The 18105-nt window shown below is 31.1% G+C and overlaps 2 protein-coding genes across 2 annotated transcripts; one reads left to right on the top strand and one right to left on the bottom strand.

Moving 5' to 3' along the window:
* Positions 1 to 958: 958 nt before the first annotated feature.
* LOC106718139 (arylsulfatase B) lies at positions 959 to 9645 on the bottom strand. Its single transcript, XM_014512154.2, has 8 exons — positions 9458 to 9645; positions 4839 to 4944; positions 4519 to 4678; positions 3723 to 3949; positions 2523 to 2631; positions 2199 to 2351; positions 1450 to 2118; positions 959 to 1372 (listed from the first exon to the last, which is right to left on the bottom strand). Exons 1-8 carry the CDS (start codon positions 9481 to 9483, stop codon positions 996 to 998), a joined length of 1827 nt encoding a protein of 608 aa, XP_014367640.2. The 5' UTR covers positions 9484 to 9645; the 3' UTR covers positions 959 to 995.
* Positions 9646 to 16426: 6781 nt separating this feature from the next.
* On the top strand, positions 16427 to 18048 carry LOC106718335 (inositol polyphosphate 1-phosphatase). Its single transcript, XM_014512395.2, has 4 exons — positions 16427 to 17013; positions 17083 to 17227; positions 17356 to 17558; positions 17762 to 18048. Exons 1-4 carry the CDS (start codon positions 16572 to 16574, stop codon positions 17992 to 17994), a joined length of 1023 nt encoding a protein of 340 aa, XP_014367881.2. The 5' UTR covers positions 16427 to 16571; the 3' UTR covers positions 17995 to 18048.
* Positions 18049 to 18105: the final 57 nt, after the last annotated feature.

Below are 18105 nucleotides of genomic sequence, written 5' to 3'. Positions count from 1 at the left end.
TTAATATTAAGCTATTTTTTTAATGCGCGGATGGAGTTGCGTGGCGACAGCTAGTTTAAGAATAAAAACCTTACATAAACACAAAATTTCATCGTTAAAGCCGTTTGGCTATTGTCAAATGTACAAAATTGCTATTAATTTCTGCTAAAAACGGTTATGTTTTTATTGCATGTATTTCCATGACAGGAGCTTTTGAAATAAGAGAAAGAACAAACAACGACTCTATTAGCCACTTTCGATGCTCACATCTAATTTATTTTGCAACTGATTACAATAACTGTTGTCACGACGTCAATTTTCTTTTTTTTTTTGAAAAACGTTAGTGTGTAAAAGCAAAATTACTCAAAATTAAGAAATCGAATTATTTGCATGCCTTGGTGCTTGACTTGATATGGAAATGAAACGTGGTGAATATGTCTTAATTTTTATTAAAAATTGTAACAAACCTTTGTAAATTATAGTTTTCTCTTATGCAATAAATATTTAAATGTCAAAGAAACATAAAAATGTCAAACATTATTTTGTACTGCTATTTTGTAGTTAACATTCACCATAAAAGCACAGAAATCTTTGAGGAAAAAATGGAAATTTTCTTATTACAACTGCTATTGTTGTTATTGATGAAAATGTATTGTTATCTACTTCGCATTAAACAATATTATTTGAAATTAAATATTGTATGAAACTACATCTTATTGGACATATTCATAATGAAACCATGCCTTCTTTTGTTTCATTTAGAAGAAAAGTTTTGATAAATTGGGATACTGAGGTCAAAGCTAGTCTCTCGCATAATTATATGAAGGTTAGTAAGTATTAGGTTATCGACAAGGAAACTATGAGAGAGGTTTTGTATAGATTATGTATTAATCTCATAAACAAGTCTTGACTTAACAAAGTAAATATCGTGAGGGATTTTTAAGAAAACTCTAACAATATATTGATATTTATGTTTTACATACAGTACTAATCAACAAAAACTTAAAATAATTGAACTAGAAAACACTTCTTAAGATACAGAAAAAGTTTTTAAGTATAGTTGTACCCTCGCAATTTACTACTGCTGAAAGTGTTAAATTTTTAACTTCAGTTCTTTTCCCGTCATCTAAACTTATATAAGAAATAGTATTTTTATTAGAATAATCGGATGTTGTTGCTACAGTTGTACAGTTACTTTTAATCCACGGCATCCAAATATAATTAAAATTAGCTGGATCAGAGGCTGCACTCAAAGCGGGCGGGCCCCTTCTCAGCTGCATCGCCCAAAGTTCTCTCAGCCTGTTGATCAGTCTTGTAGCGATGCTGTTTTCCCTCTGCCATAAATCATTCCTTTCACCTGGATCTTCTCGAACATTGTAAAGGCATCCTCGGGCTAAAAAGACGTAAATTAGTCGTTAAAAAATTGTATCATAAAATTACATCAACGTTGCCATAAATAAATTTACTCACTCAGCGTCGGTATGCACAAAGTTACGTTTGTAAACGGACCCTGTGCCTTTATTGTAGCAGCTCTTCTCATTGCCAATATATCCTCCTTTTGTCTATATATTCCCATTCTATCAAATATTCTTGAAACTACGCAAGATCTTAAACTTGGTAAATATTCTGGCTCTTTTCCTTTAATAGCTAAAAACTCTTCTCCATAATAGTCGTTACTTACGCCAGTTACGTTACCAATAACAATTTTGTAATCTCCTGATCTATATGCACCGTAGATATTTCTACTACTGTCTTCGACGGCTATTAAGACCTCATTTCTTTGAGAATTTGAATTTCGAATGATCGATTCCCATTGGTTGACGCCGTCAATCTTTTTATCGACTTTTCCTCCAGCTGCTGCCAGTAAAGTGGGAAGCCAATCTGTTATATGCATAAGACCATTCCATACCGTAGGTGTGAACGACGAATGCCAAATGAAAGCTGGCACTCTCACTGCTCCTTCCCAAGGAGTATTTTTCTTTCCTCTAAAAGGTAAATTAATGCCCCAATTCGAAAATTCTCCTATAGTTGGGGCGCCATTATCTGATGCGAATATAATAATGGTATCCTCTAGCATACCGTTTTCTGAAAGAGCTCTCACTACTTCTCCAAAACTTTGATCAATGTGTGAGACTATTTCTGTAAATAAATGTTTCGTGTAATGTAAAATCTATAATTTATGACGTATGAAACTATCCACCGATTTCACAAATTGGTACCTGCATATAGACGCCGATCGGAATTAGCAATGTGTCTATGTTTGATTGAGGAATACAAGGGGGGCTGGAGAGCGCCGCCTCCATTGCCAGCGTGTGGTGCATTGTGTGTGATGTGAAGGAATAGTGGACTCGATGAGTTGTGCCGTCTGATCACTGTAAGTATTATTAAAACGTATAAAAATTTGTTTTTAAAATAACTTTTAGCATCGGTTAATAGATGACATTGTACAATAATTTAATTATTTTAGATTACAATTTAGAGATGCCCAAAAATTGTTTGAATGTCATCAGAGTTATAGTTAATCTTGTAGTCACTAAAATTACCGTTAACAGCCCTGTCTGTGAGTGCATCTACGATATAACGTTGCTCTTCCTCCTGCGGTTTGTCGTTGTTAAAAAGATCTAAGCCAAACAGTAAACGTCCGTTAGGCCACTGAAATAAAAAATATGCAAAAGTTACATACAAGAGCAGAATTTAATGCATCTTGGAGGTGGCATTTAATTCACTGAAATTTACATTTCACTATATCGGCCTGTGTACCATGAAATAACGTTGGCATTACTGCACCATTGTATTTTACACGATTGAGAGATTGCCATAGTAAACAGTTATTCCATTTCCTGCAATCACGGTTCGTTGTTTATCTCGTTATCAAATCTAACAACCCCTCTGAACATACATTGTTGTATAGCGATATAACTAGTATTTGTCAAGTTATGTTTTAATGTTCATAGTAAAAGAAAATCATCAGAAATTTTCATAGAAATCGTTCAGACTTTGTTATTTTTTTTCAGAACTTATTGTTTTTAAGCTACTATGTTTTTAAGCTAGTCACTATACCAGACATATGTTTTTTTATCTGTAATGGTTCAGTAAAATGTGTCAAAACGGAAGATAAATACAAAGTAAAACCTTTTTTGCTAGTTTCATTAAATTTGCAACTCGCCCAGATGTGTGATTTAAAAATGCAAAGAATACAAACATAGAATAGAAATACTTTTTATTATTGTAAAAATCTTTTGTTTATTTTAAATTAAATATACATTTATTTGTCCTTTGATATGATAATTAGATATTGGATGATTTTAAATCATAATGTCACTGCGCATAACGTGCATTTTAATTGTGCGACAAACACGCAACTGGAAACTTGCAATACTCATATAACCAGTGGCCATGACCTTGTACCAATTTGGTCAGAAAACTTTCATAAAACTCTTAAATATACACAAGCAACAAGTTTCCCTTAATAAGAGATCAAAAACTCGTAAGTACTTTCAACAAGCCTATAGATCTATAGATTTTTAATTAACGTAACGAATTAAAAAGAAAAAGAAAACGAGTTTTGTTTTTTATTGGACTAATTAAGGTTCTGTCATTCCGTTTTTTTTTTTTTTGCAGTGGATAATTTAAAAAACAAGACCGATATTTTATCAGTTAACGAATAAATACATAATTTTTTAAATTGTTATCGCTATACTTATTTTGTAATTACAAATAAAAAAAATAAGCATTTTACTCACAGTTTCTACTTTATTGTAAGTGTAATAATCGATGAATCCGCCTCTCATTCCGTAGTGAGAATCATATCCTCTAGACGTGGGTAGATATTCTTTTTTCGACATACCCACATGCCATTTTCCAACCAAATGCGTCGCATAGCCCAGCTCCTTCAGGTAGGAGGGCAAAAGCCTCTCCGTCAGCGGAATGCCTCTATCTTCGGAGTTATACAACGGCATGCCGTGCATTCCTTTAACAAACATGTGTATTTAGAATACAATATAGGTATATTATTTTATAGAATCTCACCTATAAAATAACAAATAGATTGAAACTTATTAAATAGACTTTTATTTTTGGCAAGCACTACACTTACATATTTATCTTAATGCTCTTATACTTTATGCCAATACATTTTATACTGTTTTGTTTGAATACTAAGTAGTTAAAGTAACTGTAACCAAAGTAAGGAACAGTTTTTTATAGGTAACGTATCCATAACTAAACTTATAAATCTTGAGGTATAAATGTAATGTAATGTAATAAAATGTGGTTTAAGTTTGTTATTATTACTAGATACATACATACATACACATTACAGTGTGAAGAATTACATGTGACAATTAAATGGATTTATTTAGGGATAGGTAGGGTCAGATCAAACAAGGGATGTATGGATTGCGACAACGGTGACATATAGAATCTGGTGAATATCATCAGGTGAATAATATCGATATAAAATAAAATGACGACGAAAACCGGGTGCACCTACGTATAGTGCGATAAGGTCAGAGAGATGATGTTCATTTCCATACTCACCGAGTTTACTAGGATAGACTCCTGTGAGTAGGGCAGTGCGCGCAGGCGTGCATATGGCTTCGCTATAGTAACTCTGCAGTACTACGCTCTGGTAAGCCATACGGTCGAGGTTCGGCGTAAGTATCTGATTCGAGCCGTGCAATGATAAATCCCGCCATCCCTGAAAATATTTGAAACCATTTAAAAGGTTTCCACTATCGAAGGACAATAAAAGGAATAACAAAATAGTCAAACCAGATTTCTTAATCGAAGAATGGTTTTAAAGGAATAGTACATAAGTAAATAGTATCGATAAAATTAATGTGTAAAAAAAAACATACCATATCGTCGACCATAAAGAAAAGGATGTTTGGTGATCGACGGAAATACGGATTACGATATGCTGCTGACAACGATATTGAACATACTATCAAGCACCAGCATCGCCTAAAATAAAATTATAAAAGATTATATTCTACCCGAAGTTGTAGACAGTGATTATAAATTTCTTTTTACCACACATCCTGGCACCTCTCTAGCCTTTTAACATTCATACATCTACATATGCATGCTCATCTGTTTCAGCTGCTCTTCCAACCTTTCTTTGTATCACACCAACTTGATCGGTAAAAGTCTGTTTGATATAAACATATCACACATATAGAACGACACCTAGATATTTTAAACATTTAACGATTCTATTTTCAAATATCTAAATTAAAAAAAATCCGTAGCGAACATCAGAGTTGTTGATGTAACAATGACCACGAAATCTTATACAACAAAAAGTTTACGGAGCAAAAAGTTACTAAATGTAAACTATACTAAGAAAACAAGCGGTTGATATTTATACTACTATTATAAAGAAGAAATATTTGATTCTTTGTTTATATCCTAAACGAATGAATCGATTTGAAAAATTCTTTCATTGTTGGGTAGCTACACTATCATCGGGTCTTGTAAGTTATTTATTTTTTCTAATTCCGTCAAAGTCGCTAAATAAAGTATTTAGCGTTACGCGTATTCAGGTTTAAAATGAATAATTATTAGTATAAAATGAAACTCAAAATTAATATATTGTTTGAACAGAAAAAGAGATTGAATAATACGTTAGTCAATTTGCTTAGCTTTAGCGTTAAATGTTTTAGAAGAAATTTATTAATATCCAAATAGCTATTGTTAAAAGCTGCTGTTAAATTATTATTTAAACTTTCGTGAGACATTATCATTATGTTTTAGCCGTTCCTATATTAGTTGCTGCTGAAGTTAAGTTAAAAATAAACGAAAACTAAATTTACAATGCAAATTTTTTTATCTTTAATTAAGTACTTTTTGCGCACAAAATAATCATAAATTGGTATTCAAAACCCTGTATTACGAGTATCTTGATAAAGAATTAATTTGCTACATTTTGTAATGTCATTGACCTTTTTTAATTTTTTCCTTCTATTTAAATAATGTTTCTATTCGTTAATTGTGATAATGAAATGATTAGTCAATATTTATTTTAAATTCATTAACTTAATAAAATAAAAATATATAGATACAGCTATGTAAATTTTTAAATAAAAATAAAAGTTTCAAATATATGTTTTTACATACATAAGACCATTTATAATACTTTGTCAAGACAATGTACTCGAATATTTTATTTTAGTATATTAAAATTGTATTAAACTATGACAAAGAATGATTTAAACCTATATTTTAAACTTAAATCCTTGTTCTGTGTAACACCCTGTAATTTAGTTTGCGCAATTTTTAAACAAAAAAATCTACAAAAAGCGTGATACCGGATTTGTCGAAATAATGTTAGTAATATAACGAGTAATATAACGTAGAATAAACAATTATGGACAATTTTCATTTTGCGTCAGGTTATTTATTGTAATTACAGCTTTAATATGCGATATATTTAAGTGCACTTTAAAATAATGTCTCCGAAAATCTCCGAACTCCGAAAATATCTCTTCTCACATCTCTTTAACTTTCAAGAGGTCCTTAGTTTACATGTATTATCATTTTACCTTTTATCATTTGAGAGGAATTAAGAAGATCTTGGTTTCAATTAAACTTTCTAGAAGTTATATTTTAAAGAATGTAATGTCAATGTCAGCTTTAAATTAGGATCATGCAAACCTGTACCAAAAATCTCATACTAATTTTGAGATAATTGACCTAAGATATCTTTGACTATAACCATGGGTTTATGAGACCAACATTTCTGTGTAAATAAAACATATCGTCGTCCCTGTCATTATCTTTGACAAAACAGAGATAACAATATGTTTTAAACGCAGACTTTGATCTCAGAAACCCACGGTTAAAAAGATAAACATGAAATATAAATGAGCATGTCAGTATGACAACTGACAACACTTTATTCGTATTGAGGCCTAGGTCAGTTCGAGTTGACAAAGGTAATTCATTTCTTACTTGTTGCATGTTACGTTGTAGAAAGTTTCGTTCAGACTACTGCGTACATAATTTTATTTGTCTAGGCGTCTACATAATATGTAGACATATATTATATGTTAAAAAATCCGCGAGGAACATTTTCTTAAATCAAAATATAATACTATATATACTATACGATATCAAAATATATTTAAAAATTAACCAAAACGAATTCAAGTTTAAAATTTCATAAAAGTTGTGTCTAGTAAGAATTCCTGTTTTGTATCTGATATGTTGTTATTGATATTTAGTCAACGAGAGAGCATCAATTTTAGAGAAAGGTTAACTAAACTAGATTAAAAGCAAAACAATCAAATGTATGACTCGAGATGATTCATAGAAAATAATTTATTGCAGAGATGTAAAGTAAAAACAGTGCGGTTTAAAGTGTTTTCCTGATAGCCGCTTTTAAACACTACAAGTAAAAAAACTTGTACATGGTAATCTGTGTTTTTTAGACGTCGTGATATGTTAAAGTTGAATTCGTTCCAAAAACAACCGTAAAAACAACATTAAGATGCAATTTTATGCATTCTTATTTAATTTTATACAGCATGAATATATCAACATATCTTTATTCCAGAAGAGGATTTTATAAACCGAAATATCGAAGAGACCGCTTTTCGTAGACATTCGCAATTCTTACCTGTCTCCCTTAAATCTACAAAGGACGCATATAAAGATTTTCGCTTTCTATGTGTCCCTCCTCCGCCAAATCCACTTCCCTTTCCGATCCTTAGCTAGTAAAAAGCCGACTTCATAAAAAAACAATCTCAAACAAAATTCACTAAAAAGTAACAAAATAAAAGTTTTGAGTTTATTTTTAATTGATTTATTAGATAAACTCTTATACCATTCATTAATCAAATAATTGAAAATTTATCGAGGAAACAACAGGCCGTTACAGATTCGGATAACAGCTTGTAAAGTATTTAGAATGCCAACAGTGTCCAAATGCCAAGGACGTAGATAATTGGATCCAAATATCAAAAGGATTAAGAAAATTTTAAAATATTAAAGAGGTAAATTTTAGATGGAATAGTAATTTTTATGTGAATATTATTTGCATGCCGCGAGACCGAATTGTATCGTGTCAGGGTCAGATTCGAAGCGTGAATCTTAAGTCTGTTTACAACTCGCAATCTCTCCGTTCTCCATAATTCTATTTTTATTAAGTGTTTCTAACTTTTTGGTCATGACATTGGAACAGTTATTAGTAAAAAATCAATAATTTGGAAGACACGCCAAAAAAGCAGATCTATAGACAAACATTGCTTGTAGTTAACCGTCGGTGTCCACTGCCGTAACATTCAAATAAGAATATTGTCAACTATCACATTTAGTGATGAATGAAACTAAACTGAAATAATGGAATGTCTTGTAGAAATGTTAATGTAATAATAATAATGAAAAGCATTTTTTTCAGTCAAAAATTAATCAAACTGGAGTTTAAAAATAACGTAATACTTAGTATATTTTTTGTATACGTCTAAAAGTATAGTACATCTGTACAATTATTACGAAGAGAAGAGTAAGAAATATTTTATTTAAAAAAAAAAACATTCGATTAAACTCAAAAACTACTGAAACAATTTTTAACTATAACAACAATATATGAGTAACAACTTGTCAGCGAGTAATTTGAGAGCTACATTGTTTATCTTTTCGAGGAAATTATGGGTGGGTTGCTTGATTAGATTTATAATTTCTCAAAATATTTATTTGTTATTTTTGTGAATAATCGTCGTCGTAACGCTGAACTCACGAGTAGGGGATTTGCGGTCGAGATGTTTTTCTATTTAATTGTCATTGTTAATATTTTTTGCGCATACAATGTCATGGCCAACGAAAGCCACGATGGCTGTGTACTTAGATAAACCAATTAGAACCATGGATCCATGGATTGAATACCTATCTTAAAATATCTTAATACATATAATAAACTTAAGTTCTTCTTCTTCTTGTAGTGCCTCTTCGACTAGCGAAGGTTGGCGATCAGTTCTCCATATTTAACTTAAGTTACAAAAATATAATAAAGAAAAAATATTAAACTATTTCAACTTTCGTGAGACATTATAAACTAATTAGAAAGCACCATATTTTTACACAAAACATTCACACTCAAAATTCTTTTGTATGGAAATAACTCCTCTCGTCTTTTAATCATCCTGCAGCAGATGCAGCAAGCATCTGTTATCCCAATGTTACAGACCAAGTAAACATGGTGCAATTAAAAACGCATAAATTATTTTATATCCGAGCTCAAACCCTTTAAAAACCAATTAAAAAGCCTTTAAAAAAATTATTTAAAAAAAATTGTCTTGGAACTGAACCTGTAACTAATTAACTATGAATGTAATATGATCACTATCCATGCTACGACAAATACAGTTAATGTAATTTATACAAAATATTAAAATTGTAGATTTATAAAAGTAACATTTTTATCAGCCATTAAATAAAAAAAAATATATTTGTTTTTAATTCGTGCAAAAAAACTTACCAATTAAAAATAAGATTCGCGAACATGATTAAAACTTAAGTCCAAATAACTTGATAATAAGAAAACACTGTATTAATTTCACGCACAGTATATGACACCCATAGTACTATTTTAATTATTTTTCATTTCAATATAAAATAATAAAAAAGCAAGCGAAACCTTATTACATCTAAACAGCACCGTCCTACCCGAGCGCTGAACTAACACAAGACGCCAAAGGCGCCAAAAAGTTGTATTAACTATTGGTTAATATTTCACGTATTAATATTGACAACTATTTTGGAGGTATATACAAAGGATAAAGATAGAATGAACTTGAGACAATGATTGTCAATATTCTTATTTTAGTATTCAAAAACCTACGAAATAATTAATTGAAGATACATCAGTCCCAACCCACAAGTAATATTTATTAATTTGAAGACTAAATAAACATCCATCCTTGATTAGAAAAGATTTTTTTTTCGCATACTATTATCTCTAATTTCCATTAATTTCTCATTACTAACATAGCAGGAATTTGAATAAACTTTAAATTTACTACCGCATTCGAGTCGTTTTAATTTAGCATAGGAACTAAAATATATACATTTAATTTTTTAAAGTACATAAGTTCGTTTTTAAGTAAATAATAAGCACACTATTTCCACTTAACCAATTGGTCCTCAAACCATGTCGTAGTAATTAGTTAAACTTAAAGTTGAATGTGACACATTCAAAGGTTTTTTTTAAGGTAATGATCTACTTAGACACAATGACCTTGCCTGAAAACGCTATTCGATCTTTCCATCCGTGTGTGAGATGTGATTAACGTCCTAATCGTGCACTTTTGTTTTTACACATTTCTTAACTGGTTATTATTTAAGGCGTCTTACATGTTCATTTGTCACGATTTGTCTCAACATTGTAAAATAAAATACTAGCAACCAGTCTCAGGTTTACATGTATAAACACTTATTTTTTAGACATTTTATAACAAAAATAAATATAGCCTAAGTTACTCAGGGATAATTAAGCATTCTAACGGTGAAAGAATTTTTCAAGTCGGACAAAAATACAAACGTTTCCTCTTCATAATATAAGTGTATATTTTTATATTTTATTAAAATAATAGATGACGCCATATAGTGTTGAATTTTTATTGTAATCATGCCAAATAATTTACTTATGTATACTTCGTGATAATAGCGACTGTCGCCGATTCAAACAACATTTAATTTCTGTTAAACAATCGAACAATAGAATTTTCACACATGATACGAAATGTTTTCGAAAGTTTTACTTAAAAACCATAAATTACATTATTGTTGACATAAGTGCGAATCGAACAATGAAAAACGTATAATATGTAATTTTAAAATTATTACAGTTTTATATAATTTAATACTCTTATCATTTTTAATTTTTTGCATAATGAAGTAAATAATAAAAAATATTATGCTAAGGAAGATTGTAAATTTTTACCATGACAAACATGTAAAATACGCGCCAGTCTTGAAGTTGCAGAAACCATAGGAAGTATACCTCTACTACTATTACTTCTAACGCTTTGCTTCTGCTGCTACTTTAACATTACTACTAATGTTTACCACAAATCCAATATTTAATTAAATTTGATTCATCAGTTTACCAGAAATGCGTTATTTGGCACAGGAAAAGGATATTTAAATTATGTGAATGTATTTTTCGTGTGTTGAATATTATAATTAATAAGGTTAAAGATGTATGGAAAGGTGAAAACCTATGTCTTAGGTATATGTACTTAACGAATAGTTTGTGATGTTCAAGACGACCTATGAATACGTTTAAAAGTAATATTGTTTTAAATGTTAAATGAAACATTCTGTTCTTTAGATGTGAATGATGTTTAATCATACGACTACAGCTAAATATGTATTTAAAAAAATTGTCAATAATAAAAGCATTTTAAAAACCTACTGTCATAAGCCGAGTTTTTTCTAATGTCATAAAATAAATGTGGTTATCATTTTTTAATCGTTGCATAAATAATGAACAGTCATCAACAACAATGGTTTTGGAAATGTACTATCAATGTTAACAGCATATTGCTATTGTTAAAACAATTTGAAAGATAGGTAAATGATAATATTCTATTGGTCTATAAATTAAATGATCTTAAAGATTTAGATTATTTCTTAGAAAAAATTATTGATCAAAAACAGATGTATAGTTTTAAGTTTGATTGTAGAGACTTGTTATATAAAAAAACGTTAATATATTTATTGAGTTTATGCATTAAAGATACGACTATTATCTATTGCATCCGTAGATCCAGTTTTACCTAATTACTTTTAATTCTTGACATCGTTATTTAATGGTTTACAAAACGGTTGATAACAGCCAGCAAAATCGTAACGCCGCTTAAGAAATATTGTTGTCAAGGTCATATGTCACTGAGGCAAAACGTTGTTTTATATTTCTGACAAAGTATCAACAAAATCGGTAAAATACAAGACACAAAAAAGTACACAAAGAAATTAACTATTTCATGGTTAATGATGATATGATGATGATGGCAGGATATCCTTTTGATTCTAGGATACAGTAACGACAGACATATTGAGAAATTCTCAGAATCAGTTCTAGTTTACAGCTCTCATAACTTCAAGTTTGCTTATAAAATTATAATTACATGACACAGATGAATTTTTCTTTCATAATTATTATCAATTCGTATACATCTAAGTATATGTGAGTTATCTCTGCAGTTAAAGACAACAATAGAAGGCCTTGTCTAACGCTTAATACTGCGGCGTTAGACAAGTTAGACAATCTTAATTAGAGGTATGCTAATGCTGACCTACATTTTTATTATACACTGAAAAACATTACTAAACTCTACTTTTATACAATTGCATCTGTATATAACATTAGTAACACAATTTGTAATCTAAACGCAAGAGAAAAAAACTATGTTTTTATTAAAAGAGTTTCCCATCTTCTCTGTACCAAACGGTTGACAAAACTTTAAAATTTGCTTATTGGTTGGAATGAAATAATTTTTTTTTTGTAACCATACTTATTACTCTTACAAAGGATTGCGTCTATAACTGGGGCAATTTAAAACAATTACTCGGCAATCATAACCGTAGTTCCCGCTCCTCTAATTGACTTTTGATTTCTAAATGTAAAGCTATTATGAAATCCTAATGGGAAAGGTATCAATGTAAAACTATTACCTAAAACACTTTACGGTAACGTAAAATAAGATTTAGCACGCTATAACGAGGCCGAACACGCGTATCGCACGACAAATATCTCATAGACAACAAAGGTTCAAGAAAATACAGGACAGATTCTTAATTTTCGATGTTACGTTTGTGTGCCCCAGTTCCATTGTGGATTATTGCTCAAACGACTTGACTGATCTTTAAGAGCAAGGCATACCATACGAGTAAAATTCGATTGTTATTCTTTCATGGAGTGTTGCATGGTGTATTAGTCTAACCGTGGGTTTCTGAGTCCAAAATCTCTTATAAAATATATCATCATCCCTTTGACAGAGATAGCAATAACTAATTAAATTTTCAACGTAATCTTTTGAGTAGATTGACAGTGGTAGAAAGGATGTTATTAAATTAACAAATGACTATATTTTTAGAAAGTTTATAAATTTTTATTACGGATTTTTTTATTTCTATATCTTTAAGGATTTTAGCAAAAATATGTTCAATCTGTTCATTCGTTATGAAATGGAAAAGATAATAACAATAGATGCATTTAAAACCAATCCGTGAAAAATCGATTTTATGGTAAAACTACTTTAGAGATATCTCCGTGTCCTTGAGTTTAAGGTTAAGAAAAAGAGTCATGTTACCATTGAGACAATTTCTAAACTATTTCACACATTGCCATGCGTCGGATTATGTCAACCGTGATTTTAGTGTAATATGTGTGTGTAGTGTATTATTTTTAGTGTAAACTAGCTTTTACCCGCGACTCCGTCCGCGCGGAATAAAAAATAGAAAACGGGGTAAAAATTATCCTATGTCCGTTTCCTGGTTCTAAGCTACCTGCCCACCAATTTTCAGTCAAATTGATTCACCCGTTCTAGAGTTATAAATAGTGTAACTAACACGACTTTCTTTTATACATATACATATAGATAAAAGATATGATTTTCGCTACCCTCCTTATATTTTGTTAGTAACGCTGAATCTATCGCCTAATGTATGCTAGGAAAGTAAATTACAGAAATGAGGAAATTGTTAGATAGTGTGTTATTACAAGCAACCTTGGCTGTCGAAGTCGAGATAGACCGAAGCTCCGTCGGTTTGACAATCTGAATTGGAATGCCAAGAAAGTAGGAAAACCAAATTGTAGAGACTGACTGATGTCACGCATAGGCTCATATAAAAGTAGTTGATAAGACAAGGCCAAGAAACCCAATCCGGTAATAATAACGAAGTAACAGCCCGAGCCGAGGCTCCTGAGGGAGCCCTCGAGCCTAGTTACTCTTAAACGAGGTTTAGGCTAAGCGCCATCTGCGCCCGGCCACCTCAAGCCCGGTGAAACTGTAAATGCCTCCTCAAGGCAAACAGTGACTACTCAGTCACAAAAAAAAAAAAGGCCAAGAAAGCTTATAAGAAGAAGAAACAGTACTCTACGCGTAACACTAAATCGATTACATATAATATCTTGTGTGGTTACGGTACATTCTGTTTTACCTTACCTTTTAAGAAGGAAGACATTTTGTTCGTAAAACAAGTAAATACATAAGATTGGATTGGATTTAATAACTGATTTAACGTAATATTATGAAGGTCGCCTTTTTATTTATCTGTTTATTAAAGCTGTAAATGTTAAACACAAGAATGCCACATTTTTAATGTTAACATGTCTGGACCTTTTTAAACATATACTAATTATTATAAAAAAACAATCTTTAGATCTCGCTACGGTCGCTATATCGACATTCTATAGTTAGCAGGATTTTTGGTCTAATTGTTTTTTTTTTGTAATACAATTAATTTAGTAAAACCAATCTTATTGACTCACACAATAATAGTATTAATATGCACAAAAAAAAGCACTAAAGGTCTATATAACTTTATGTCAATTCACTTCCGCACATTCGCCGGGTGACTCGATCGCATAATATTTTAGACATAGTACCAATATTCTTAATAATGTTTTGTACAGATTAATTCTTATAACAAATGACTATCATTTATGTATTTATGCCTTACCCTTACCCCTATGTTACCCCAGGAAAGAATTAAAATCGTATGAGTTCCTACTCTTCTCAACCTCAATCTGTTTAGGCTAAAGGAGGTAACAATGGGATAAACATTCCTTTCCTGTCTTTCAAGAAGGTCAAATACTTAAGGTTTATTAATTTTAATTCACATTTTGAAATGCACCTTGATAAGAAAAATAATTGAAGTACGAATCAAGCAAGAGATAAAAACGTGGGACTTGCAATCACATCACGTATCGCTCAGTTCCGTAACAGAGGATTGAGCAAGGCTTCACAACAAAAGATTACGTCCGCCGCTTGCATTCTCCTTCGCCGAGATTTCCGTAACCTATTGATACTTTTTGTATTACTAGAGGTTTGTGAATTGCAACCTAAATTACTCTTATAAAGGTTCTTACAAATCATGTAAACCTCGACAAATTGCAATACATGTACTGTTGGAATGAAAAACTATAATTTCGCTATTAAGACACAGTGATAGCTAGGATTGAGGGTAAGGTAGGCCTGACTATTTTTTACGATTTTGTGGCCATCTCAGATTTTTCATAGTTTACCAAAATGACTTCGTGAAGGCCTTTCATTTAATAGTCACGTCGGCGGGATACTGTAAAAATAAGTTCTCACAATAACAATGAAAAAAATTACATTGTCTTCAGGACTAAAGGTGTGTACGAAATTTCTTATACAAATGCGTTTTATACAAACATATATTGTACAAATCTTGTATTGTAATTAGGTTACAAAGTGCAAGATTAGTACATATGTTACAAAATATATGTTTCCAAATACATATATAAAAAACAAACATAGTAAAAACATAGTTGAAAAAAGGTCTGGTGGATAAGGTTAGATTTTGTTGCGTTTATTACAGTGCTAAAAACTATTAAAAAATATTCAAATAAAATGGGTAAATAATTAGGCGTAAGGGTGGGGGTCGTCAAGATTAAATATTCCGTGAAAGCGTTATGACACAAAAATGTTTTAATAACAACGCATCTGTGCATTACCATGGCTTATAATTTTTACTTTATCCTTTATTGTTTCATGCCCCTTTACCGATGTCACCATGATTCATGTGACCGTTAATATTACACGTGAATACCTCATGGTCATATACTATTTTATCAATAGATTGCAAATTGAACGATTAACAATTATTTATGTTTTTATTACTATAATAATCCTAACATCTTTTTTTAAGATCCTGACGCCAGTCTTGGCTAACTTTTTGCATCAATATTAAAGTTTTAAAAACAAATGATACCTAATAGTGTGAAAATCATCTACCTATTTTCACAACTAGATGTCATAGGAAATTATGAAACGAACAGTACAAGAAATACAGTAGACAGTAAAAACCAACTATAGGCACTACAGACCTCGTTCGAAATTTTGCGCCAATTTTAGTATAACAGAGTTGCCAGAGCACACAAAAAAAACTAAAAATCTCAAACCTGTTTGGAATTGGAAAAATGAAGATCGAGTTAATATTTAAAGATGTTTAAATTATATAAAGGTAGTTAAAAGAAATAGAAACGAGAATACTTTTTAAGTTGACTTAATAAGATTAAATTAAATAAAAATAAAATTTAAACTTAGTGGAAGATTGCCAAGAAAAAATAATGCCATTCTACTTGTCAAAAGCATTGCTTAGGTAGATATGTATACTCTTTGTTGTCAGACGTCATGTCAACGTCAATGGCAAAATGCAGAAACCTGAACTTAGTTTTAAAGTAAACAGTGCATGTAATTATTGTTTAATTGAATTATCCGTTGTTTTACTATAGTACTTATAAGTATGGCAGTTTTTCACTAATAATATAATAGCTCTCATCATTTTCTTAAACTTAAGTTCCACATTATTTTTTAATAAAACTAATAATTCGAATAGAAATGTCGAAAATTTTGGAAGCACTTATAAATGCTTCGGAGAGAGCTGCTTGCATTGCCCGATCCTGTACTGAATCCACTGGGGATACACTGCTAGTTGCTGAAAAAGGTGAAACCGATGCGAACGTTCGCTTCGAACGAGATTTTAAAACAATTGCCGATGTTTTAGCTCAGGAATGTGCTAAAGTTGAAATAGCCTCATGTTTACCTAGACTTGCAGAATATGTAAGAGGTGAAGAATGTAATGAGATTAATGGAGTGACCATTGGAATTCAGGAATCTGAAGAAGAGACGGCCAAGTTACTCAGTTCTATAATACCAATGTCAACTGCAAACCGAATGGCTAAATCTGTTCATGATGAAATACACTGTACTACATGTTATGATTTACCTGAAATACCTACATTGGATACAGACAATTTAGGTGTATGGATTGATCCAATAGGTAACCTTTTATTCAACACAACCAAGCTTGATTAAAATTGAAACTCACAATTGATTTTTTTTTTGTTAGATGCTACAGCTGAGTTCATAGCTGGTGTGCGAGGAGAGGCAGAAGCTAGCCGCGGTCTTCCTTGTGTCACAGTTTTAATCGGAGCTTATTTGAGATCATCAGGTGAACCAGTTGTTGGTGTTATCAATCAGCCATTTTATAATGGGTGAGTGTAATTTATCTCTCCTTTATGTATTTTAGTTATTTATTCTCAAATTTCTTAGATTCTACAAAGTGAAAGTCATAAAATATTCTATTAACATACACAAGTACATCTTATATTGCTTGTTTCAGTGGGAAAGGCAGAATAATATGGGGAGTTAACTATGAAGGCGTCAAGAAATTTTATGTTGGTGACAAAGAAGTTGTCTCTGGACATAACACTATACTTATAAGTGGAGCTGAGAAACCAGATATTGTGGAAAAAATTAAAAATTCTGGGTTTGAAGTGATTTCAGTTCCAGGTGCAGGTCATAAACTACTAAAAATTGCATTAGGTATGTAGAACTTGCTTTTAATTTACCAAAGCTAACAAAAACCAAAAAGAAAGTTAAAGTGATGTACCTACTTTAACAGCAACCACATCTATTTAAAGTGTCATTGTAGAGTAGACCAATTTCACTGAGCACCAGGTAAAGGCAATATCTGTTTTATTTTAAACCAGCTCAATTCTTTAATATCAATAGTTTTGGTGTTTCAGGTGAAGCAGCAGGTTACATAGTTTCAAAAGGGACAACTTTCCGTTGGGACACATGCGGACCACATGCAATATTAAATGCAAGAGGCGGAGGACTAATCAGTTATACCACCCACAAACCAATAACATACAATGATGATGGTGGTCTTGAGCCAAAAGGATATTGCAACTCTGAAGGCATTATTGCTTATGCTGATAATGATACTCTTCAAAAGATACTGAATACTCTAAGTTAAAATAATTATTGCAGTAGTTTAACTAAAATAATAGCAAATACACTAATTATTATTTTTTTTGCACACAAAATATACTTATTGTGATGTGAAATCCATAAGAACAGTGTTAGA

The sequence above is a fragment of the Papilio machaon genome, chromosome 8, assembly GCF_912999745.1.
Source record: "Papilio machaon chromosome 8, ilPapMach1.1, whole genome shotgun sequence".
Taxonomy (NCBI): Eukaryota; Metazoa; Arthropoda; class Insecta; order Lepidoptera; family Papilionidae; genus Papilio; species Papilio machaon.
This window is presented reverse-complemented; position numbering and strand designations above follow the sequence as displayed.